The sequence below is a fragment of the Mixophyes fleayi genome, chromosome 7 (assembly GCF_038048845.1).
Source record: "Mixophyes fleayi isolate aMixFle1 chromosome 7, aMixFle1.hap1, whole genome shotgun sequence".
Lineage (NCBI taxonomy): Eukaryota > Metazoa > Chordata > Amphibia > Anura > Limnodynastidae > Mixophyes > Mixophyes fleayi.
Genome location: NC_134408.1, coordinates 18966019 through 18993427, shown reverse-complemented (window position 1 = coordinate 18993427; position 27409 = coordinate 18966019). Strand labels below are relative to the sequence as shown.

Below are 27409 nucleotides of genomic sequence, written 5' to 3'. Positions count from 1 at the left end.
AACGTGAGGGGACGGGGTGAACCGTGTCATTTTGGTCCAGCTCTGCAACACAATTACGCTAAAGCAGCATTTTGATGTGGTGGGCGGGGCTAAAATGAGGCATCAAGGAGGCTCCCATCCTGACCACTTTACTAGGAAGTGACCAGGGTGTGTACAAATTGCCTGCTCTCCTGGTAGTCTGGGAGACCTACCTGGTGGGCAAGTGACAACATTATGCCAGGGCGCACTGGAAGGTACTTATGGTCAGGTGGTGCATGATAGTGTTGTGAGAAAATAAGACGTTTCCCACCAATATCAGGACTGGTAGTGGTTATGTAAATGCTGATGTGGGACATCATATGCAGGAAAGCACATGGTACTGGCAAGAGGGACGGTGGGTGGGTCTTGCTGTATGTATGCTGGGGCCTGTTTAACACTCTACACACTTTTGCCCTGTTACTTAACGTAGCAATTTACGGTCATACCGGGACTGTACATCCGATAAGAGGCTGTCCCAGCGATGACTGGGCCCCGTGCAGCCCAACCTGCGCGGAGGGATCCAAACATCCCTCCTTGGCCAAGCAGTAGCCAATAGGCCACAGCTGCTAACTCCATCCTCTGCTAAGCTTTTCAGAGCTTGTTCCACACTGCAGTCCCCATTGAGAATTATACGTACTGCGGTATTCTCTGTTATTAGGAAAATATCTCCACAGGTGCATTGTAAAGAACACTAAAAGAAGTAAAAATATGTTTAACTTTTCTAAGATTTTCTGTCCAAGGCAAAAGCTGTGAATTATATTTTACAGGCGTAATAAATACTTGTTCCTAGGCTGTACATGTCTAGTAAACATACGTGTCACTTACAGGTGGAATCAGCTGGACCTGGCTATCGTGCTCCTCTCCATCATGGGAATCACGCTGGAAGAGATTGAAATCAATGCCTCTCTCCCCATAAACCCCACTATTATTCGTATTATGCGGGTGCTGCGGATCGCCCGAGGTAAGGACTCCTGCAGTTTATCCTATCTCTCATCACGTGCATGACATTACTGGTTGCTGATGTCTTCATATAACCCTCTCTGCCTTGTCATTGCAGTGCTGAAGCTACTAAAGATGGCCACTGGAATGCGAGCTCTGCTGGATACGGTTGTACAAGCTTTGCCGCAGGTAACCGGCACCAGTTCTTGTGGTTAGAGCTGGAGGCACCAATAGGTGACCTCAAATCCACATGTGGTCATATATATTGTCCTGGCTGGAGCATATTACATCCCAACCTGACCCCTCCCTCTGTCCACTTGACCATGCTGCTTTGGCCACGCCCCAGTCTACTAGGCTTCTTCTGTTTTCCAGTTATGGGGAAAAATTGGAACAATGAGGAGGGCGCGGTTTGACTATTGCTCCAATAATTAAGTTACAAAATGTGTTTTCTTGTTTTCTGGCTCATTGAGGTTTGTAGCCTTATTCCTACAGCTCTTTCACCGTTTTTTGTAAATGCACTTAACACATCAATGCAGTCGTGAACATAGGTACTGTGATTGACCAGTGGTTACTATTGCCTGCATGGTTTTCACACGGCTAGCGCGGCGTAACCAGAGTCTCACCAGGAATAGGTGATAAATTATTTAAAGTAAATTGTTTTATTGGATTAGACACTAATATATGTAAAACAATTTAATTAATTAAGAAAATAAACACATATTATTGCCCAGTTTCTGGATTGTTTATTATATATTTTCCAATAAGAGAAAGAATAAAGCAATTCATTTAGTATCAGTGCGGGTTGAGTTATGCAGGGGGGGGGGGAATAACAGAAATGTTTTGAGACCCTTAGCGACCAATCAGACACATGCATCTTCTAGCCTAGTTTACTCTGGGCTGATGAAAGCTAACATCTGTGGACACCCCTTGCTTAAAGTGTCCACATACAGTGGAGGCGGCCATTTTGGGGGCTGGTCCAATATTCATGAGAATGCAGCCTAGGAAACAGTGATGTCCTGATTGAAGGACTGTAAAAGGGGCGTGGCTTACAAAACCGGGTGAAGTTTTGCCCCAAAGTGAGCGTTTTAGCCCGGGAAGTGTAATATCTGGCCGGGGTTTGTTTTAATTGGGGTGGGATTTATATTGGTCCCATTCTGTGAGTCTGAACGTTGAGTCATTAACCTAGTTTACCTGTTGGACATACCTGTCCAGGGAAGATTTAAAAGATGGAATGAGCATAGTCTCCAAGTCATTATTTTTTGCATTAACCGTCTATCTGAAGAGACAAAACATGAACGGCAGCGGATTCGTCCAGCGGCAGCTCAGTCAGTGGAGTATTTTCTAATCATGACGGATTACCACGCTGTTTGTTTTGGCCAACGCTGTAACCATGGAACCTCACCAAATTCCTTAGGACTTCCACAAATACTCGCTGGTGCCGCGCTCCCTCAGGCTTATATTTAGATCAGTGGATAACTTCTTCCCGTTAAGTTCCGATGCCTTTGTGTAAACTAGCACATCGGATCCTGTGCTCTGAGCCAGCGGGAGGGCAGGAGAGAACGGCTACTTTCTTCTCTATAAGGAATAAACACGTCCTTGGGGATACTGCGAGATCGGATAAACATCTGCTCCTTAACCCTTTCATGTGTCTAACTGATAGACTGCACGGCACAAAGAGCTTGCTCTCAGCTCGCTACGGCAGTGTTATCTCACAGTCTCTCCGGACATCACGCTCCCATCCTATAGTGACCAAGCAATATGCCTATGGAGGTTATTCTCTTCCAGTTCTGGTAGACAGGATCACTCCAGCAATGGCATTTGTAACATTACAAATACGCAGAGCAATGTTGCCTCCACTTGGATGGAAGCCATGTTCGGCATGGGGAAACGGAGCTTATAGACTCCCTCACTGACCAACTAGCAGAACCTGGCACACGCCAACCGCAGATATTAGTGAGCCCTCCTTGTCTTCTTTTCCAATTTCCATTTTTTTCCCTCTGCTGCCACCTAACTATTCTTTGAAATAAATGACCGACTAACCTAAAATAGAAGTCGCCTTATGCAAAAGAGCAACTGATAACGTGCATAAATATATGTAAATGTTTCCTTACCTTGACACAATGTAAGATGTTAGGTTTGACATTTTATGCTGTGCAACTATGTGCAAAAGGAAATTCTGCTGTGCATAGAAAGATACTGTATCTCTCCTCCCTCCCACACAATCACTACTTTATCTCAGTGATGGGCAGCACCAGAAACAGTGACCTCTGTACTTATGGATGTTACTGGTTGAGCTTTGGTGTTATGTAACTTGTACTTAAAGTTAAGTGGTTGTTTAGAAGCATCCAAACCTATATAAAGCTAGTGCCCATCTATGGAAACCATGTATAGCGTAGCTCCCGCGAGCCGCGGGCTGCACAAAGGGGTGGTGCTTAGCAAATACTGGGTGGGGGTTTTGCCCCAATTTGCCCATTTGTGGTCAAAATTTGGATGGGGCTTGTACTGTCCCGATTTCGGGATTCTAATTGCTGGGAGGCATGCACCACTATCATCTAATATATAAGCCTAGCGGCGTGTGTTAGTGTGTGTGTGTGTGTGTGTGGAAAAAACTATTTTCTCAGAAAGGGCTCATCCAATTGACCTGTAATTTGGTATACTGACATTATTTGACAAAAAAATTATAATAGTTAAGTCAGTTAACTTCCATCATCCCCCCCTTCCCCCCGTGGGAGGGATAGTAAAGGCTAAATTTACCAGTTGAGGGCTCAAACTCTTGACCGTGTGGGTATTTATTTACCAGAGCCTGTGTTTGGTCATGGACAATTGTATGTCGCATTTTCACGAGTACAGAGAAGCAGTGATGTGAAAGTGCAGGTTATGAATACTGCCCTTCAAGGAAGACTGATTGAGCACAGCGATAAGGTGTTTAGCAGAAACGTTGTGTATCGAGAGGTTTTAGAACTGTAAGACGATGGAGATTAAGGATGTGGCGATGAAGATGAAGGATGAGGTGATGGAGAAGAATGATGAGGTGGTGACATGTGGACAAAACCACGTTAAAAAAGGGCGCCTACGTCGGGAAGTAACGCTCTTCCCTTGAGGAGGCCTGGCCTAGCCATGACAAAAACCTTTTTAACACCTTAAGTAGCTTGATTTGACTAGAATGCATGAGTATCATGCACGGGTTAACTTGTATATAATATGCAGCTGGCACCGAAATGGTTAAAAGATACTTGTGCATAGTTTTGTATGGAGATTACATTCCCTAACTAGGTGCAGGTGTTATTAAGACAGTGAGCTCCACTTAAGTGTTTGGCCAAGTTTGACTCTGATTCCGGTGTTCAGGGCTTGTGCCTGGATCGCACCGTGCGTAGCTGTCATTACAATTAGGTCCTTCATACAAAACAATTAGGTATTTCAGCAGCGATTTTCCTTTTAAATCAACCAGCAAAATTTACAAGGCGTAAACGAAACCTATTACGTTGTGTGAAGTAAAGCGAACATGATTGGAGCACGTTACCCAACTAGCAGGTAACACAATATTTTTTTGCCACAGGGCACCGTCCAGGGTGAGCTCATGACTGGTACGCTCTATTTACCATCCACTTATTTAGTGTTACTGAGTCACAACAAGCAGCTGGAGAACAGGACTGTGGCATCCCTGCCCTTGCAGCAGCTTGGCACTTGTACAGCTTCCTGAGAAATCCTTCTTGACAGGCCTCCCTGGGTATTATGTGCTCGGATGACTGAAATGCCATGGAGTGGGCTGATGGTGCAGAAATAATGAATCTGAGGAAAATGAGAAGAGAGATGTGCTAAAACAGTACGCCAGCTCCCGCCTCCAGCACTGCTCTCTCCCAGAGAGGAACATTATGTCTGCAGTCCTTACTGTGGCAGCGTGTGCCATTCAGCTCTGCACGTGCCAACCGGAGTGTGGGCCCTCAACGTGCAGCATAGGTGGCGGAGTAACCGGTCGCTGTGACAAGGAGTACATGCAGGCCCGTCTAGAGAGCAGATGGTGTCCTGGGACCCGTAGTTTTAAAAGCCGTAACCAAGCAACATTTTGTATGCCCTTTATTCTACACCCTCTCCCGTATTATCTTTACCTTGATTTATTCGGCAGCACCAGTAGCACAAAAAAAGTATATTTTAAATAATAATGTTCCTCAAACCATATTGCCCTAGGCATGTGCCTAGTTTGTAATAGAGTGATCTCCAGGGAGCTAAGGGTAGAGGGGATATAAGGGTAAGGTAGTGTGCTCGGGTACCCAGTGTGTGTTACTATGATAAATAGGCTTATATAACGTTACCAGTTTAGGTGATGTGGAAAATGAGGATTATTCACTGAAGTGGTTTCATATAAAAGTTCTGGCCAGAAATGCAACATAATTAGCATCAGACGAGGTTAAATAGCATGCAGGAGGTATATAAGAAACAAACATTCCAATCACGTGATTCCACAGGTTATTGGAGTGTATGGTACACAGCGAGAAGGTTTATAGGAGACCTTCTGACCATAAGACAAGTGTGTAAAGACCGATATACAAATATAATAAAATATCTCAAAAACAGTCCAGAAATTTTAATTCATATGCATATATATGCATATCCGTCCCAGCAAGTGATTCCTTTACAGGGATATATCGGTCAAGTCCCTATTGTAAAGGGATCTTTTTCATTAACAAGTGGTACAAAGTTGAATTTTCTCAACGCATTCCGCCTGCAATTCAAGCGGGTTTCTTCAGGGATGGTATAGTGTTCATGATGGTTCCTATGTGGGGCTTTAAACCACTCTTGGAACTGGGGTATAATTGCTCAGCCAATCATTATAGGCGGCTCAACATAGATTGACACATGGTCCAGGTGGAAATTGTCAGGGGTATAATTAGAATAATCAGCATTCTCATGTAACACAATTAACTTAAAGTATACAGAGATAAATGGTAAAACATTACATGGTTTTAGGTGGAAATAATATAATCCTCATACAAGAGACCCCATATGCAGTTTGTAAATAAAGTAACAAGTATCAGGGTAATGATTAGCTGCGGTATTGCACTGTAAAATGTTTGTGTGTGTATATATATATATATATAGACACAAACATTTTACAGTGCAATACCGCAGCTAATCATTACCCTGATATATATATTATATATGAGATTGCAGCAGTTCCTAGTGGTATTCTAGTCCCTGCTGTGGCTTCTTCTCTGGATATGTTTTTCTAATATAGTCTCCTCCTCTCCAGTACTTAGGGGCTTTATTCAATGTCACAGTATTCATGGTGTTTGGGAAAATGATCCAAGACACTATGGGCCGGAGTCATTAAGGAGAGCAATGCATAAAACAGGAGTACCTTTGCACCTGGGCAAAACCATGTTGCATTGGAGGGGGAGGTAAATTTAAAATGTGGGGATAGATATATAGTTGGGGTAGGACATGTCCTAGACCAACTTTAAATTTCAGTGTAAAATTAAAGCTATCAAGTATTTGTGTGCTACATAACAAAACAGCCAGTATTTTACTTGCGTGCAAAATAGTAAATTAATTTGCACCCCTTGCATTGTAACATGATTTGTCCAGGAGAAAATGTTCTCCTTTTTATTGCCTTGCTCTCCTTAATGACTCAGGCCCTCTGTGTCTCCAATTGCTTTTTGCTATTCCTAAGTGGTTCTGCAATTCTGACATGTAAGCTGCGTATGGTACGGCCTACATATTGGGGCCCACAGGGGCACTCCAGTAGGTAACCAACCCCTATGGTGTTACACGTAATTTTTTCTTAAATTATAAACTCCCTTTCTGTTACATTGGACTTAAAGGTCTTAATAGGTTTCGTCGAGCTGCATCCTGTGGTTTTAAAAGCATTACAGCGATTACAGTAAAAAAAAAAATATCTTTTTCACGTAGCCATGTTTCTGGCTTATTTGCGACCTTTTATGGTAGAAAACTTGTAACTAGTTTATTCCTCAGGTCTGGTGCTTTTTTTGTATGGGAATTTGGGTCTTATTGGAAGTATCCTATAAAATTTCTCGTCCTTTAATAGGATTGGACAATGCTGCTTAATTATATTCTCAGATTGTTTGGAGTTGTTATTGTATTGCGTAATAATGCAGAGGTTATTATTATTATAAATATTTATTTATAAGGCGCCACAAGGCATCCGCAGCGCCGTACAGAGACAAACAAAATTACAATACAATGGGAGACAGCACAGTACAGTAAACACAGCAACTCAGTAAGCTCAATGCACAGCTAGAGAGGAGAAGGGGGAGGGAGGATCCGCAAACGACGGGGCCCAAGAAGGAGGGCGCGGAAGACAGGGAGACCCCCAGGGGGAGGAGGGAGCGAGAATGGACGAGGGGTGGAGGACCCTCGAGGAGGAGGGCTAAGTAGCTGGAGAGCAGAGTTAGAAGTGGTGGAAACAGGAGGAGAGATGGCCCTGCTCAGAGGAGCGTACAATCTAAGGTTGTCTGGTTCTGATGGTTTGTTCTCTCCAGTGATGAGTAGGGGGTTCCTTTCCATCTCCAGAGGGCTCAGGTGCGCTGTGTTTACAGCCTGCGGTTTCTAGTTCCTCTCTAGAAATCTCTCCCTGAGTGCGGTAGCTTGTTGTTTATAGACATTGACCTCAGAGCAATTTCTCCTTATCCTCATAAATTGCCCTCTAGGGATATTTTTGAGCCATGTGTGGCAGTGGCTGCTGGATGCCGGAATAAATGTATTGTAGTTGTCTTTTTTGTTTTCTATAGATTGGGTTTTTAAGGTTTCTTCTTCCGTGTATATTTCTAAGTCTAGAAACTCGACTCGGTTTTACTCATATTGGCAGTCAAAACGTAGGTTCAGGTCATTATTGTTGATGTAAGTAATAAAGGCCTTAAGATTTTCCTCTGTGCCTTTCCATGCATCATCTATGAGTCTTCTCCGCTGTCTAACTGGGGGTTATTTGCCCAGATGTGTCTTTCCAGTAGGCCATAGATAGATTGGCGTAACTAGGTGCTAGATCACTGGGGTGTTAGGATGCCTCTTGGGTAGGTATCCTAGTTCTTGCTGTGTGAGGATGCCATCCTAGGAGTTTTGTCCCAGACTCTATTATAGGTGATTGTAGGGTGACAGCGGAGGGGTTCGTAAGTGGACCTGTCACCTAGATGTTTGTTTAGTTTACTGTACGCAGTCTGGTTTGTTAAGTTTAATGGTACCCCCTCCTGTATCTGCTGGTTTGATAATGAGCTCTTTATCTTGCAATTCCGTTAGGGCTTTTGTTTCATTTTTAGTTAAATTTGTTTTTTTTAGAGTTATCTTACGCACAAACTTCTGAAAGTCAATATTGGTGTTAAACGTACTGATTTGTTAGGAACATATTTGAGGCTGTGCCTCCGTCAGGGTGGTACTGCTTAAGTTCAAGATACCTTTCATATTTATGTCTTTGTTTTGGCCCCCCAATCCCCCCTCCCGCATTTCCTCTATGGAACCTGGTCTCAATTTTCTTTTCAGGCTCACAGGGCTTTTGGTGTAGGTGGTTGGAAGACCAGGGTCTGGAGGTTGTGTTTTGCGTGGACCTAGTTCTAAAAGATATTTCGGAATGTGACTGTTACCTGCTTCTGTGGTGGTATTGTGTATGGTGAAGCTTTGGGTGCTAGTAAGGTGTGTGAGGAGAGAGTTTCTTTCCGCATATATTTTTTTCTGGCCTGTTTTTGTTATTATTTGTTATATTTTATTTGTATACCGGTCTTTACGCACAACTTTTCTTATGGTCAGAAGGTCTCCTATAAACCTTTTTACTGTGTTCCATACACTCCAATAACCTGTGGAATCATGTGATTGGAATGTTTGTTTCTTGTATACCTCCTGCATGTTATTTAACCTTGTTTGATGCTATTTATGCTGCATTTGAGGATATTGTTCTGGCCAGAACATTTATATGTAACCACTTCAGTGAATAAAAATCATTTTCCACATCACCTAAACTGGTAACGTTATATAAGCCTATTGTACTAACACAATAGCACAGTACCTCACCCATTTATCCCCTCTACCCTTAGGGCCTTGGAGTTTCTTCTACTACTTATTAGCACCCTTCTGGTGGATTAGGGGTCTCCTGTTCATAATTCCTATTGGCAGCCCACTCTACATACTACCCAATGCAGCGCAGATAAATGTACTTAGCAAAATGACATGTGCACAGTTTGCCTATCTGGTGTATATTCCTGTTAAAGGGAATTTGTACAGGATCTTCAATGGAGTATGTGTGAAATGTTTGTTTCTTTTATAATTGACTCTGTAACCAGAAGCTTATATATATTTTTATAGATTGTGACAGTGAATCTCACTAGGAGGAGGAAAAGAAAATAGAGGGGAATCTTTGTATGAGTATCAATTATTAAGGCCAAGCTAGCTCCTTGTGATAGGTCAGACATTATTCCTTAATGTAACCATAATATCTAGAGATCACATATTTATTTATTTGTAAAGCCTATAGACAAATAGAACATTGAGTCGCTAACTGACATTGAAACTGTTGTGAAACTTTGCTACAAGTTCAATTTGTGGATTTATTTATTTTTAGCCTTGTACACGAAAAATACAAAGTACTCATAAAGTTATGACAGTATCTTGATAATATTTGATAATGTTACAACTATATAACACATGCATAATAATACACAGTAGATGGCTATGCAAACATTTTACACAAGGTTGTATAGAAACGCAATAGCAAACTACCCTGAGTCAAAGAGCTTACAATCTATTGCTTAACCCCTAGACACAGTTGAGGGTGTACAGTAGATGTACGTAGCGTTGTGTTGTGTTATTAAAGTTATAAATTGTGCCAATGACACAGCCAGAACGAACAGGCCAAGACTTATATATACATATAGATTACATGTTGACCCTAAGTCCGCCTTCCAGGAGACATGCGTCAGTGTGCTGTACGCACTTCTTAAACTGGATTCATCTCTGCTACTTTATATGCTGTATGGATGCGGCAGAGCCCCGCGCTCTCATCTTCTGCCAGCGTCCTTGAGTCGACCTGCTAGTTTGTACTATACAACTAAATTAGCTGTGGTAATAGGACATCTCTTTGTGGCCTCCCTCAATGCATATCAAGTGACTGAAGACGGACGAATGTCCGCTTCCCTCGGCAATCATCTCATTAAGCCCGTGTGTGTGGTAGAATATATGACAGCTGTCCTTCACTCTCCAGGGCTTAACTTTGCATTTTATCCAAAGTTAAAACTTGACTTTATCGGCAGAACGTTGATTGTGCTTCAAACTCTCATTTACTTGTCACTACCGTCTGACCTTCATTGTCACCCGCCTCGTCCTCTTGGTCTTCCCTCATTTTATCCCATGCTATCAAAATCACCCAATAATGGTAATAAAGGAATGGGGTGACTTTAAGTCATTCTTAACTCTGCAACTATAGGAAGATGAGATACTACTCTTAATATTTCTGAAATTATACAATGTTTATACTAATCCTATAGTTTCTCTTGCCCCTTACTAATCTGTATATTGTTCTATTCATATTTTGTCGATTGTGCGGCGCCTTCATTATCATCATCATCATTTATTTATATAGCGCCACTGATTCCACAGCGCTGTACAGAGAACTCACTCACATCAGTCCCTGCCCCATTGGAGCTTACAGTCTACATTCCCTAACATACACACACAAAGAGAGAGACACTAGGGTCAATTTTTGATAGCAGCCAATTAACCTACCAGTATGTTTTTGGATTGTGGGAGTAAACCGGAGCACCCGGAGGAAACCCACGCAAACACAGGGAAAACATACAAACTCCACACAGATAAGGCCATGGACGGGAATTGAACTCGTGACCCCAGTGCTGTGAGGCAGAAGTGCTAACCACTGAGCCACCGTGCTGCCTTATAGCTAAAGTAAGATGATATTAATATATATAAGTGTAAGGTCCTTCTCTGACGGTGTGTTTATTTATGCATATTATATTATGCTATATGTGCCTCAGTCTTGTCTTCTGTCCCCCTTGATAGGTAGGAAACCTTGGGCTCCTCTTCATGCTCCTGTTTTTCATCTACGCCGCCCTAGGAGTGGAGTTATTTGGGAAGCTTGGTGAGTCAGCTATGTATTTCCAGGAACTTGGATCCGTATTGTTGTGGCAACACTTGTAAAGAAAAGAAAAAAAGGTTATATAAAAATAGTTTGACCTGGCCGGGGTTCAGCTGTATCAGGAAACATTCTGCAACATTCCGTAAATCTTAGAAGATTAGTAACCACATCTGCTCATTATCAACGGATTTTCAGTGACTTCTAACGTACGAGATCACTTGCAGCTGTTTCTGTAAGGTTCATGAGATGTAGTTATCAATAAAGTGCTTTAAAGAGGACCTGTAACCATAAAATCACATAGTCTGATTAAATATGACATTATAAGCTAGATGACCATATGTGTTACAATACATGATCTATACATGGTCTTTTGCTGAATACTGTTAGAAAAGGATGTTCTACAGTTAAATCTATGGAAGTTGTTAAAGAAGTAGAAGGGCAACCAAAAAAGGTTGTAGTGCTACATAGTACATGCCACTTGTTGGACAGTCCTGACCTATGCTACGGTCATTGTTTTCAAATTATAGGACCAATGGAGCACGTGTCCTAGAGGATAAATGTACACCTTTACCTATCATTATCAAAGGACAATTCCACACAGTTTTGGATGGAATTCTCTTTTGATGCCAACAGAGACAGCTGATTGTTCTCTAAGATAAGATTGAATACAAAGTTCTACTTAGTTCCAGGGCAGAATTCCCCGAAACTAGAGGGCTCTCCTGACAGTTCGAGTGGATCAGTACTGTACTCCTCTCTCCAACTACTACTTGTCGGATTAAAACAGACAGAGGTGTTGTCGGTGTCTTGTGGGGAAAGGGTATCAATGATGCCACAATGCTAAAAAAGTGCCCCCTATTGTAAGACAGTGGAGTGCAGCTTTGGACTGCTGGAACAACCATGGGTACCCGCCAGGTGACACAGTCACCAGGTTTGAAGTAGATCAAACTTAATCCCTGTGCAAAGTACATAAAGAAATACTTTTCCCAGTTCAAAAGCTTCTGTGATGGTGGTAGGTTTTCCCAGTTCACACTGGCCATCGTGGTGGTACTTCTATCTGATTGGTAGAGACGTTTCCCATTGCTGTTCTCTTCCGATGTAAAGTGCTTTGAATGAACAATTCAGTAGTTATACATTGATTTAGCTAGGGATGTGATTGATTTAAAGCTTTGAGGTAGCAGATAAAGAACAGACTATAAAAGACAGCCACAGATATTGTGCAAAGAGCAGGTACCTGAAATGCTTCATTTAATCTATTTTGTCTCATAGACCTGCCTGATGCTACCCTTCAGTGTCCATAATTATCATCAGACTTCTGATATTCTCTCTCTCTCTGTGGAGTCCTCTTATGCACATTTACAAGCCTTGGCAAATGAATAGCTCATTAAGGATCTGGCAACAGTGATGTCCGCCTGTCCATAATGAAAACTTAATGTGCCCCTATTTTATTAAAGAGGGACATTTTACTTTGTAGATTGTATTTATTAGAGCTTTTAAAAATGTGGGGAAGGCAGTACGAGGCTGCCTGTTGTGAAATATACCTTCTGGTCCACGCTGAGTCTCGCTAATGAAAACAAAGGACGGCTCAGGCAAGTCCCACATATTTATTATAGTGGAGATTTATGTTATTCAACCATAAGCCATCTGCTTGCATTATGACTTACCCCTCAACTGCCAGAAAGACCGGACATGCTTTAACAGAGCATAAACGTTATATATGTCTGTTTGGAGGAAGGAACTGAAGCTGGCTGTAGATTTAGGAGAAGTAACCCTTTCGGAGCCATGAAGGTAAAAATTGACATCATGTTGGCTCAGAAGGCTAAGCGACACACAGTGCACATTTAGGGAACTCTATTGAATTAACAGTCAGGCTGAGCTCAGATAAAAGGTTTTATCATCTTTCACTTAGTGGCATTTCCAGGACTGCTGATTAATTTGTGTTTGTCAGTCATTCTGTGAAGATCTCCATGGTGTCTAATCTCTCATCTCACCTGCAGTGTGTAATGAAGACAACCCGTGCGAGGGGCTCAGCAGGCACGCCACATTTGAGAACTTCGGAATGGCCTTTCTGACCCTCTTCCGTGTCTCGACGGGTGACAACTGGAACGGTATCATGAAGGTGAGAAGTGGCGCATTGTCTCCACTGCACTGTGGTTCATAGGTTTATCAACAGATGCATGCTGGGAATGGTAGTTTTAGCAATACGCCTTTGGGGGGGGGAGGGGGGATAAATGTGTTTTTCCCTGGAACTGCTGCCAGCTATTCTAACACTATATGTTCCAGCATGCACTGGCAGCCATTGTCTGGAAGGCCATGCTGGTGCTTGTAGAACTAGAATCAACAGCATATCCTTCTCGAGTGCTCGCTAGTCGCTACTCAAAGGTGAATGCTAAACTTTTAGTTTGGCTGACAACTTTCCTGCTCGCAAAACCCTGAACTTTTCGCATGAGGTGCAATGAGCATTGGACACGATAAGCAGAAGGTCCAAATTGGATCGGTCAGCAGATGTTTCTAAAGAGCATCCAGTTTCAGCATTAAAATATCTGTATTGCAGTTCCCCTAGGAGAAGTTCTATAGTTCTCCTGTCTGCCTCATGTCATGGGGCTCTAACTTTATTATCACTTATCAGCAAACATGTTTTCCCTAACACCCTGGCAGAGATGAATAGGAGATTGTGTGATTCATTGTGTTACTAAACAACAGGGTGATGAGAACATACTGACATCATTAATATTTACCTAATGACACCCTCACATCAGGCTGTTAGCAATGAGTCAGCCAACGCTTCTCCATAGCAGATTAGTGTCATCAGTGGCAGAAACACATAGGACTCCCTGCAAGAGCCTTTAAAAGCTATATATACCATGTAACCTGCATGCTGCATCTGTATTTCTCATACTTGTAATTATGTCTACTTGTTGTGGTAAATGTGTGGCTGATATTCATAATAGGTTGTGTCTTAAAGTGTACTATTGCTTACACACAATGGAGGGATTCACTGTTTCCTCATGCCTCAGCTCACTGTCCCTGGTTCCTAGTTAATGGTTTGGCTGCAGCTTCAGTGATGTCACTGGCTTCTAGTGAATGGATAGGCTGCATTCTCAGTGATGTCACTGGCTCCTAGTGAAGGGATAGGCTGTATTCTAAGTGATGTCTCTGGTTCCTAGTAAAGGGATAGGCTGTATTCTAAGTGATGTCTCTGGTTCCTAGTGAATGGATAGGCTGTATTCTAAGTGATGTCTCTGGTTCCTAGTGAATGGATAGGATGTATTCTAGTTGATGTCTCTGGTTCCTAGTGAATGGATAGGCTGTATTCTAGTTGATGTCTCTGGTTCCTAGTGAATGGATAGGCTGTATTCTAGTTGATGTCTCTGGTTCCTAGTGAATGGATAGGCTGTATTCTAAGTGATGTCTCTGGTTCCTAGTGAATGGATAGGTTGGTGATATCACTGGTAAAGTTGGGTGAATCAGTTCAAGAACAATGAGTACACCATGTAAACAAATGACTGCACCATGATAGATGTAACATTCTATTGACTGAAGAAAACAGCAGCAAGTAGAAATTAGATTCCATCAGATATTAAGCTGCAAATATAAATCGTCTAACTTTCCAGCAGATCCCTTTTGAGATGTGTTGACTTGAGACACAGTGCAGAGTACACTGTATGATGCCATGCGCTTAGGGTTGTTGTGGTGTGACTAGTTTGCACCATATAACAAGATAGAAGGAGTTGATGACGGCACCTGTTGCTAACAGTGATCTGAACCTAATTTTGCGGACTTTATTATAACTCTGCCACTGTGTACATATATGGAGCTATATCAGCATGTATGTATGTATGTATGTATTATTGTTTTTATAGCTAATTAATCTCTCTTGTGTCCCATGTGTTATTGCTTAGTGAAGTGAAGTAAATATATAGGGCTTCAGCTTTTGTATGGTCATGTAACTATGTATAATCTAAAGTTATCTTGAATTATGTGACACTACTGTGTGGGTGGGGGTATTTATTGTCTGAGAGGAAAATTATTTCATGGTAAATTGTCAGAAAACAAATTGCAGTGTGTAATGTAATTGTATGTTAAGCGATTGTTCCGAGAACATTCCGATGTCGGATTGTTCATATGAAAAGAGAGAACTCGCCGTGTGCAGACAGCGTTAACCCTGAGCCCACCAGCTAAGTGCACTGGACACAAATTTACACTTTGGCGTTAGATAGGTTCGGGCAGCTGCATTCGGTAACAGCCTTTACATTATCATGGCAGACTGTGCGTGTAAGGCTTCTACTAACCACTGGTTGTAACATGATTGTGTAACTTTATCCTCCACCAGGACACACTCCGTGAGTGCCACAGCGACGACAAGCATTGCCTCACCTACCTGCCCTTCATCTCCCCTGTCTACTTTGTCACCTTCGTCCTCATTGCCCAGTTTGTCCTGGTAAATGTGGTGGTGGCAGTTCTGATGAAGCACCTGGAGGAGAGCAATAAAGAGGCCAAGGAGGACGCAGAGATGGATGCAGAGATCGAAATGGAGATGTCCCGGGCCATTACCCCGGCTAGCGGAGGATGCACCCCCACACCGGATGGCAAGCCCATTGGCGGGGTTCCGGTGCCGTTGAAGAAAGAGCTGCCAGTCCTGATGAAACAAGCCAGGGTACATTTGTTGCATCTCTACAATTATTTATTGGTATTCCTGGGGGGCAGTTGTTTGGTTCAGGGGTGGTAAAAGAGGAACTAAAAGTCAGACTTATACACTGTGGGCCTGATTCATCTTCAGGCGTAACCTGAACAAATATGAACGTAACTTGTGCGCCCGTTTTCAGATAGAAGCGGATCTCAAAATACGTTTTCCATTTGAATCCGGGTGTAAGTACCCTCTGGTTATACGTTGCCGTATTTAGGCAGACAGAGTGCTGGATACACACATGCATATGTGCAATATAAGTCACATCAGGGTGCATGCAAAAAAAAATATGTTCTAAAATAAATTAATAACTTTTAGTACTGTAATCCATAGTAAAAATGTGATTTAAAAAATAAAAAAAATACAAATGTATTTCACATGAAATACATAAATCAGGATATCCTAAATGCATATTGTACATAAAATTCATTTTTATAGTCCTACTTGTTCTGGCATGTATACGTGTAGTCATCACTATCAGTCGGCATTTACACCTGCCCCCTGATGCAAATGAAACAGTTAAACACATGTACTAAGAGAAACCCAGAATTTGAATCAGCCGCAGCTGCGTAGACACGCCCTCGGCACCCCAATAATGTACAATGACACCCCCGTTCCCTCCTTCAAGTTGTAAGCAGTCGTAAATGTCATTTGTGTTCGGACATGAATTGTGTTTTACTGGCGTAAGTCCTGTTCTGGCCCATGTGCAAATCTATTTCACACACGATACGCCAGGCAAATGGACTTACTCCCGAAAATGAGTTCCTGTACCTCCCTCTAATTTACAGCCCTAGAAATAAATGTAAGAAAATGGAGCAGCGGATCGGAAAGTTATTATAACATCTTAAAATCAGTTATAACTCGGTTTAATTCCTGGCACATCTTTGGTCATGCTGTGTTAAAATTTACCAGTAGGTGCCAAATTGCGCTATTTTGGAAAAACCCAGAGCCGCCCCCTCTTCCCTCAATTATCAATCGCATTTAACAGGTTTACCACATAGAATATATTACAGACATATTACGCCACCCTCCTGTCCATTTTACCTGTGTTTGGAGTCCCTGGAACAATTATCAGGGGTCCCCTCCACCTTTGGTGTCCTAACCCTTCTGGTTCCTCCTCAAAATCTGTTTCCACCATATCTCATCCACCTACGCAACTAAATTCTTTAGTGACTTCTCCCCCTCTCTCCTCTTCTCTGTGTCTCTTTATTTTCTCTCTCTTCTCTCACGTCTCCCTTTGTTATACTGCATATTCATAACACTGTGTATTGTACTTTGAGCCCTGCATATATCTATCTTTTGTTCTTTGTTTTCCTATTTGCCATCATTACCATGTATGCCTGGCTCTCGTTTTATTCCACTTGTATTTACTTTTGTAAGACTGAATAAAAATGTTTATTAAAAAACAAAAAAAAACATTTACCAGTAGAAGCCGCCATTTTGTGAACTGCACCAATACTCATGAGAGTACCACTTGAAGCCTCAGCGATGTCACTGTTGTCTAATGATTTGATTGGCCACATTATCATGAATGTTGCTACACCCCACAAAATGGCTGCCTCCCCTCTGTGTGACCTTTATGTGTAAGGATGAAAAACACCAGAGATGTGACTGGGATATCTGAGTTTAAGGAGTGGGGGGCAATAAAGTATTGGCTCCAAGCGGAGAAGGTGCTTAGAGGGGGATCTTGGCTTGCAGTAGTGAAATATTAGTTTTTATAACACTGATCGTTCCTCAATGATATCACCAGTGAACTGACTTGATGTATTCTCACAGATATTGGCCCTGATTCATCAAGGCCTGTATCTGACGATTAAGAGCGTATCGTACGCAAAATTACTCTGCGCATACCAAGAACCAGGACATACGCCAGTAAACGCAAACCTGTCCGCTGCATTTTCGAACGCAAAGGACACTTGCTACAGCCTACGGGAATGGGACAGGGAAGGGGCTTTTTGTCGTAGTCAGTTTACCGTAAGGGCCGTGCCAAACTGGAGCGCACGTAGCCACATCGCAATCCAGCTCTGGCCATCTCAAAGTTACTTGTTTTTGTGCCGTATCTCTTGCTCCAGCTACAGGGCTAGTCTAAGGCCTGATCAGTAGTGATGACCGTCTCGTATGCATGCTATAACATGTGTTTGCAATCAGACGCAACTGTAAAAATGTATTTTATGCTTAGTAGATATTAACAACATCCTAATAAATGGTTTTCATGGGGAAAAAAAACACTTTTTTTTTATTACTGATCATTAATGCCTGTTATAAACAGATGAAATTAATGATTTTCTTTTCCTGTGTGTTCTTAGGCGAATAGATAATCCACGTAGGTATCGGACGCATCCTGCAGCGTCTTGTGTGGTAGAACACTGCAGACTTGCCCCCAATTTCAACAGCGCACGTATCTTCAGATCCGTGCCTTGAATTCAGGAGTACGGCGAGCTGAAAGACATGCGTTTAAACTAAACGTATGTTGTGCTCAGTATGTGTGCCTTGATAAATCAGGTGCATTTTAATATCTCCTGTAGTAGAGCGTGGCCTCTCATCACACACGTCACGTGTGAAATGTAGGTCACAACCTGCCCCCCTTGCTGTACAGTATACATCATTATTTCTGGAGTATTAGTGAGAATTCCCTCCAAGACATTAGATGAATGTAGGTAAACAAGCTGCTGTCCCATCAGGTTATATGATGAATCTAGTCCTATTGTTTTGTAGATGGAAATGTCAAAACATCTACAATTGTGGCCAAAAATATTCTCACCTTTGCCGTATTTTTTTCTTCCAGAAATTTGTTGAAGTTAAAAAATATTTTGGTGTCCACAAAAGTTTTTCTTTGGTTTGCAGTGGAATAAAACAGAGAGTCTGAAATATTTACGAAGTCTTAGCTTAGTCTACACAGAAATTATTAAATGCGAGGGACAAAATTATTGGCACCTTTTAGAAGTAGTTATAAATAATTAGATTTCTAGCAGGCGATTCTCCTTCACTTTGGAACTGAACTCACCAGTGCCTGCAATATAATAATCACTCATTGACACAAGCTCGAAAGAGAAAACGATTCATGCTCCTGTTTTGGTTCACTGTGCGTATTGCACTGAGCATGGAGACAAGAAAACAACCAGAGAATTGTCTGAGGAGGTCAGACAGCAGATTGTAGCCAAGCATGGGCAATCTCAAGGCTACAAATCAATAACCACAGACCTTGAAGTTCTATTTTCCATGGTATGCAATGCTATTAGAAAGTTTAAGGCCCATGGCAATGTAGCCAACCTCCCCAGAAAGAGGAAAGTTGATAGAAGATTGCAGCGCAGGATTGTTTGAATGGTGGAGAGAGCACCTCGATCAACTGATTAATTCTGACCTTCAGACACAAGATACCATAGTTTCAACTTGGACCATCCGGCACCAACTCAAGCCAACAGACAGAAGAGGCCAAACTGAGTTGTTTGGCAAAGCACATTATTCCTATGTTTACAGAAAGCAAAACGAACTTCTTCCTTACGTCCATGGAGGAGGTTCTGTGATGTTTTGGGGTCGCTGTGCTGCATCTGGCTGCCTTGAAGTTCATAAAATGTGGAGATCACAAGGCCATTTTGGGAAGTAATGTTGAACCCATGGTCACAAAGGTGGGTCTCCTTTAAAGTTCATGACCCCAAACAAACTTCAAAAAGCCCCCAGGAATGGTTTACGACGACGTTGGACTGCTCTAAAGTGGCCAACAAAGAGTCCAAATCTAAACCCCATAGACTACCTGTGAAGACATCTGAAAACTGTAGTTGGGAGAAGGAACCTTCAAATCTGGGAGATCTGGAGCAGTTTGGACCAGAAGAGAGGACCAGACTACCCGTGGAGCGGTGCAGGAAGCCCGTCCATGGCTATAGGAAGCGGTTGACTGCAGTTATTTTGACCAAAGTCTACATTACCAAATATTAAGTCTAGGGTGTCAATAATTTTGTCAATGCCATTTATTTTCATTTTCTGCTTTAAAAGGATATACAGTATTAAATTCAGAATCATAAACAACATTTCTGTAATATAACCAGAGAAAGAATTGTGGAGGCCAAATACTGTTGTTAATTCCACCTTGTGTTTAGAGGAAATTATGAGTTATTTGTAAAAATAAGTGTAAGGCTGCCAATATCTGCAGAATAAACTAGCTATGACGGACCCATTAGACCACCCTGACTTTAGAATCAATCGTAGTACATTAGTACCTGCTTAATTGTTGTCTGTTTCCTTAATCTTGCACTGAAGGGGGCATTGAGCCAGGAGAATGTGACTTTATTGATCCCAGAATCACTGGAGGGTTGTGTTCTGCTGAAGGAGAAACGTCCTGTCTCCCCCATGTCCTACCAGCAGGTCCTGCCACTTCCCCTCCATCCCTGCTCCTACGGTTCCGAGGTGAATCCACGCGCTCTGTCTCTGTGTGTTGTGTGGCAACCGCGCTTCCTGTGGCTTCACTGCCTTCTGCTGCTAAGCTCTTCTGTCTCCCTGCTCCTTCCTGACTGCGGGGGTGATGGGGACTCTCTGCTTAGTATATCAAAACCATCTTATGGATTTAGGGTCAGCCCACAACACAGCTACTGCCAATGTGTGTAGGGAAGATACGAATTGAGGGCCCTTGGCACTTGAGTGACTACATCCAAAATTAGTGTTTGTGCACCCCGCATGCTTATACTTCTCTTCCCAATACCACCCTTCACTAGTTTAATTGGGAAACTTAAGACCAAGCACTAAAAAAAAAAAAAAACATATATAAAATCTATATCAAATCATTCCCATGCTGTCCGTAGAACAGTGGTGCTTTAGGCATGTGCCTAGTTTGCCTGTTCGGTACATTTATATATGATCTGTGTGATTACTGTTGGGGACCAGACAGACATGACTTGGAAGTAAGTTGAGGAGTCCATATGGATCTAGTAGAGGAACAGTCCCTCCAAAAGAGTGTTGCTGTGTTAATTGTTATGCAAATACAGGGCACCCCATGTTTTTCATGTATTCTGCATTAAATAACACGGTTCGCATCAAGATGTATGAACTGAGCTTAGTGTTGGGGGAACTATATACCAATGATTATGACCTACAGCTCCCTGGCCAATGATGCACGTTAGTAGCAACTACAAGTTCGGTAATTGCCCCCGGCTTGGAGAACTAGGTTCCTGTCTGGTATACAGCTAGTGACTACACGTGCACTGCGCTTTGCTGAAATGAGTCTTATATTGTCGTCTGTGATGTGATATAAATGGGGTGACTGGCATGGTTGATCTTACATGATAATGGTTGAGACGGGTGACCCACATTTGAGGGGGCACATCCTTAAAAAAATGTTCTTGTGTATTTTAATATCCTTACATCAGCATGGGGTCCTGTAATCTAGGGCTCCAATATTTTTTAAATGAACCGTGATTGTCCTAGGAAACCAGAGTAACCTCTCACCCTGCACTTGGTCTTAGAACCATAGTATGTATTAATCATATGTGACTGACAGTCCCAGCCCCCAAAGGTGGAAGGACCAAGCTGTAATACACTACTGCAGAGCTGCCAATAGGGGGCGCTGCTCTCATTATCCCCCAGCTAACAGACTGATCTGTGTCCTCTCTACAGGATGATGATATCTACATGAGGGACGGGACCGGATCCCAAAACCTGCTGACCGTCAGAAAAGTCTCCGTCTCCAGGATGCTCTCGTTACCCAATGACAGCTACATGTTCCGCCCCGTTCTGCCCGCAAAGTCTTCTTACCCTCTGCGTGAAGTGGAGGCCTATGAGGATAGCTCTCCAAAAGGTATTCTGATGTTATATAAGCTGTGGGAGAGTGAATCCTTCTATATGATTAGTAAACTCACATTTAATTCTATCATTTCCTACAACCTGAACTGTAGAGAGAGAAAGGATGGAGAGGTTATTCCACATAGAAAGCGATACAGCAATTAGTGAGACAAGGGAGTTTGGCTATTTACTGCCTTAACCATAGATGGTATAAGCCGCACAAAGCTTCTATTATTCTTAATTCATTCTTTCTAGTTTCAACTATACAAATGCAGTAACATATATTTGTAATGCTACTGGGTCTTTTTGAAATGCATTGGAATAATTTGACATCTGAAATTTGTTTTGTCCATAATCTAAATGAAACTAAACTTGCATTATATTTGAGTTCCGCAGTTCCTTCAGTTTCATGTGATTTCAGGGCCAATAAAGGCTCCGGACGACCAGTCTTGGAAGATGCTCTGTACACCAGTCACGAAGTGACACCACCTTTTTCTCTCTGTCCTGTAGGATCTCTTCTGTCAGTACATTCCCAACCGAGTGAATCCAGCATCTCTCTTAAAGTACCGGTGGACTGCCAACCATCGCCCTCCGCAAGCTGCCATCTGGATCCCGAGGATGTGCCTAAAATCCCACCTCCATGTTCTGCCTCCCGATCGCCCAGCCTAAACAGACTACTGCGTAGGCAGGTAATGATGCTGAAAACTTCATCAGAAAGGAGTCATGCAGAGAGCTTTTACAACCGGACATGTGCAGTTGAAGAATATACCAGACGTCTGTCTTATTATTTATTTACCAGCCTTACAGGCCATTGTGTAGGAAACGCTTGAAGCATATCATGCACTTTTAACTTAAATCTAAGCATTTGCGTACTATTCAGAGTCGCTCGGAGTTCTAAGTAAACAACTGGACGCCATTTACACTGACTTATGTAAATTGTGTCCAACTGTATATAAGGCCTACAGTGTTTAGATAAAAACATGTAGGGCCTTTTTCTGAGTGATGGTAATTAATAGTTGGCAAGACAACATATGGTTTCCACTGTGTGCAATGCAGTAATTAGGTCCTCCATAGTGATACTCAAATAGAGTTACATCTTTCAAATATGTTGTGTAAATTAACATCTAATTGATGTTGATATTGGTATTTATTTCTATAGAAAAGAATGCATTATTTGTATTTTTTGGCTCATTGTCATTGTTTATTTTTAATACACTGCAGTACCTTATTTTCACCTGCAGATGTCACTGTCAAAACCATGACACAAGTCTTTTAATAATGTGTTGCTTGACCTTTTGTTAAAAAAAACTTTAAGCACTAATATCCGTACAATATTTCTTTTTATTTGTCCTGCTTACATTCATTTAATTTTGTAACATCATAAAATCTAGTACAGTGTATGAGTATAACAGTATATGGTTTCTTACTGTTTTATTATGTGTTTGCTCTCTAGGAGGCTGTCCACATGGATTCGGTTGACTGTCAGAATGGTGATTCCAAGGACAGCCTTCAGGTTGACTCAATGGAGAGCTTAATACTGAGAATGCCTTCACTAAATACCCTAGTTCCAAACTTGATCTGCCCCACGCCTCTATCTCTGCAGGGAACCCCTCAAACTTCCCCCAAACTATCGTCCCACCACAGACATTCCAGCGTCCGTACACGTAAGCATGTGTACAGCCAACACAGTATTCCTAGCCGTCCTTCAAGCGGAAGCAGCGAGAACACCAACCCTGACGAGTCTTTGTTAGAGTCTTCAGATCTAGCCGATGAAGAGGTCAACCACATAAATAGCTCGGCAAAGGGCTGGCAAGGACAATCCAATCATAGGAGTCACTCTGTCTCTCCATTCATCTCCCAAGCTTCATCTCCTCCTCCTTTACTAAAGAACTGCAATAGCACAGCCAGCCTGGCAGGGACCAGTAGCAAAGACTTGAAGAAGTTCTACAGTGTTGATACTCAAGGATTTTTAACGAAGCCCGTCTGGGCGGAAGACCAAAGGAGGCACTCGATTGAAATCTGCCCCTCCATCGATGACGATGGAGATTCCTGCTTTGATCTGTCCATCGAAGATAAGCATGACTCTTCTATTCTCATACAGTCTGACCCAGAGTACATCAACGGAGTTCGAAGGAAGAAGAAGATGAGCCCACCATGCATTTCTATAGATCCTCCCATGGAGGATGAGAGTGGCACAGCTTCACGTACCAAAGCATCAGAAAACAGCATGATGTTACGAAGGAGGACACCGTCAAGTGAATCAACAGCGTACAGGGACTCTTTAGACCTTGGTGACAACCAAGTTGGAGAACAACTGCCTAAAAGCGAGAGGCGGAACCAAGCACCTTGTCGCAATGAACACTTGATAATTCCTGGTTACTCTTTCGACCAGTTGGAGGCAAACAGCTTCTCAGAACTTTTAACAGAGAGTGGGCGTCCCACTTCTCCATCTGTAGTCATTGTGGACTCCAGGCCCAACAACGGGGCTTTAGAAATTAAACAAGTAGACCATCTTTATAGCAACAATTCTGAAAAAAACAGAGATTTCACTGAAATTATTAAGAGTTCCTTAAAAACTCCTGCACTAGTCAATGCTTCTAACACAACAGAGGAAGTAACAGACAAACCGTTATAGCTTTTAAGGATACAAGGGCTTGTGACATTGACGAACCACTGGATAGACGGGTGTGAGAAGCCCCTATGGGTTTTAGTGTTTTCAATAAGTGGCGGGGTTTCACATGGAATATATAGAAATGTGGATGGTTTGAATAAAATGTTTTGATTTGTTTGATTTTATAAACGAAAATACGGAGAAAACTTCCCATATAGCCTCAATCACATTGATTCGAGTTTTTATTTTAATTTGAATGTTTGGTTTTTTTTGTTTGTTTTTCTATTTTTAAGCTGGCACTTTTTTATTGTGCAGAGACACAGTATGCAGAAGTGCTGACAAATGAAGACTTGTACAATATCTGTATATCAGCAGTATAAATAAAATAGAAATAATGTATTTGTGAAAAAAATGTCTTTGTTTCTGTGGTTTAGGCATACCCAATATAAAGTTAGGCTGGAATCCCAGAACTGTACATCCTTTTTAAATTGAGTTTATTTGGGTACCAATGTTTTGCCGTGGACAGTTAGGGCTAGATTTACTAAGCTGCGGGTTTGAAAAAGTGGGGACATTGCCTATAGCAACCAATCAGATAGTAGCTTTCATTCATTTAGTACCTTCTACAAAATGATAGCTAGAATCTGATTGGTTGCTATAGGCAACATCCCCACTTTTTCAAACCCGCAGTTTAGTAAATCTAGCCCTTAGTCTCCATTTCATATAGGCACTAGTTCAGGTTCAAAGCCTTTTTGGCAGATATATGTGATATTTGAGTGGCAGTTTGCTTATGCCCCTTTAATTTGGGCTCCACCTTATTGGAATAGAATTGGGAGCTGGGATTTGGGTCTACTGTTTGTGCTGGGAATAGGGAGTGGGCACATTAAAGGTTTGGGACCTGGGTTAGATGATTTTAACTAGCCTTTGGGTTAGAGGTTTTGGACTAGCATTATGTATTGGGTTAGAGGTTTGAAGGTTGAAGATTAAGGCTGGAGATTGGGTTAGAGGGTTGAAGGCTGGGACTAGAGGTTATGTTAGAGGTTGATGTTTTTTTCTTTTGTTCAAACTTTGTTTATTGAAAGTATATAACTAACGAGCTTGCAATTTAACAATATAATGCATACAGTACAAGGCTTTCCATTGTCAAATATAGCAATTAAAACAACAAAAACAAGAGGTTGATGATTTGCATTAGGACTAGGATTAGTGATTGGTTTAGGAATTGTGTTGCATGTCGAGGACGTGAGTTAAGAATTTGATTAGAAGTTGAGAACTGGGATAAACGGATTCTGGTTCAAAGTTGGCTACTGGGATTAGGACTGGTTTTAACGCTTGGATTAGAGTTTGAGAACTGGGATTACAGCTAAAGTTGAGGACTGATTTATAAATTGAGGATCAGGGTAAAGGATTTGTGTTTGAGATTGAGGACTGCGGATAGGCACTTGCTTTAAGATTGTGAACTGGGGTTACTGATGGTGAGATGGTGTTGGGGATTGGGGTTAAGGACTGGTTCGAATTGGGGTCGATGTTGGAATGGAGACTGATTGGGTACTAGGGTTAGAGACTGGGACTGAGGTTTAGGGTTGGGGTTAGGAATTTGGAACCCAATTAAGTAAATGATGCCGAAATGAACCAGAGCCCAAATGATCAAGTCCAGAATGAAAAGTTTGTTTGGGTAGAAGGTAACTGAGCTGCCAAAAAGTGTTACATGTGAGTTTAATCCGGATCTCACTCTGCTTTCAGCAGACAGCCACAAGACAATTGTCGGATAAACTGTGAATCAGGAATGTTAAAATGATAAAATATAGTGCTCCTTAGGGCCAGAACTCAACCAAAAATCATTGGATTATGTAATTATGCCACAAGGTTCTAGGGGAAGATGGCACAGCCAGTCAGACACATCTAGGAGCCAGATTTACCATCCAGGTGACCAATGCCCCACTGAACTCTACAGAACATTTCCCAGCTACCTGGTTCTACATTGCTGTACTTGGATTTATGCTGTAAGATGGGACAAAGGTTTCCTCTACTGACAGCAGGGTTGGGTGTCCTAAAGCTATTTACTTGTATATGTGCTCCTCTCTATTCTTCAAAAGTACAAAAACAAAATGTAAACATAAATGTGAGATATATACTTTAATATAAAAAAAATTTCATAGTAACTTTCGCACTAAGCATTACGCTACCTTTATCAACCTATCGTAGAAAAATAGGGCACATCATGCAAATTATCTAACTCTGCTTGAAAGTCAGCGCCGAGCAGCGTTATGTTGTCTCCCTAGCAGCTCTGCTTTTAAATAGGTATTGCCCCTGTAATGCATGTTCTTCCCCCTGAATATAATTTAAATATTCTCATCTGGCAATACTACAAATAATGTCACAGAGCAGCATTTGCGCTGCAGGCCGCAGTTTTCCAATTGCGTAAATGATCATTACTTTTGTCTATAGCCTTAATAGCCAGAGCCCAGCTAATGGAGAGATCAATTGCTGTGCAAGGCTCTAGTAGAGATGCATTAAGCCTGCACATAGCAGTCCCATATCACCCAGACAGATTGCAGGATACAACCATATACTACAAAGAACGAAACACAAAAATATCTGGGGGGGTTTTATGAGAGAGCCCCTTTAATGTAATGCAATGGATTTAGAATTGGAAAGACCTTATAATCACAGTATATTAATTATAGAGATGATTTGAGATGTGCTCTTTGTTATCTCAAAACAACAAAGCCCAAGACCGCATTAAAGGGCTGATAAGGGACATTGCTGCTTATCATTTCAGTGTAGTGACATTGTGACTTTTGGGTGATGGTATCGTGGATCATCGCTTTTGTTATAAAAAAGTGGCTTAATTTTTGGATGTACACATTTACCCTGGCTCGGTAACACATGTTTAAGTCACAAAGGAGTAGACAGAGCATTTCATGAATGCAATAAATGAGAAGTGCAACAAATAAGGGTACAAGTATGAGCGGATTCTCTGCTCTGGACGCATCGCACTTAGGGGGGGGGTGATGTTGCCCAGACCTCTTCCGCCCAGGTGCTGCAATCATGTGATCAGTGGTCTATAGGGGTGCCCGGGCTGCTACCTGTGTACACAGTGTCCCTGCGGGATCCCGACATTGCCGCTTTAAATTTAAAGGCATGAAGGGCGCACTGACGTCACACAGTACTGCCGGAGAGCTGGCCAGTCGAAGGAGGTCCTGTCATCCTTCTGCTGCCATCGGAGATCTGCACAGTCGTTTTTAAGGTAAGTCTGTTAATATACCTGTTGTTTTTTCATTAAATCTTTTTTTGTTGTAGG

The 27409-nt window shown here is 42.1% G+C and overlaps 1 protein-coding gene across 1 annotated transcript in view; it reads left to right on the top strand.

Moving 5' to 3' along the window:
- Positions 1-24520, top strand: part of CACNA1H (calcium voltage-gated channel subunit alpha1 H) — a 384050-nt gene extending 359530 nt beyond the window's left edge. Inside the window, 9 exon segments of the mRNA XM_075179258.1 lie at positions 846-979; positions 1076-1146; positions 10969-11047; positions 13039-13160; positions 15375-15580; positions 15582-15647; positions 21353-21513; positions 22008-22186; positions 22951-24520. Coding sequence (XP_075035359.1) covers positions 846-979; positions 1076-1146; positions 10969-11047; positions 13039-13160; positions 15375-15580; positions 15582-15647; positions 21353-21513; positions 22008-22186; positions 22951-24132 — 2200 coding nt within the window. The 3' untranslated portion in view covers positions 24133-24520.
- The last annotated feature ends 2889 nt before the right edge of the window (positions 24521-27409 follow it).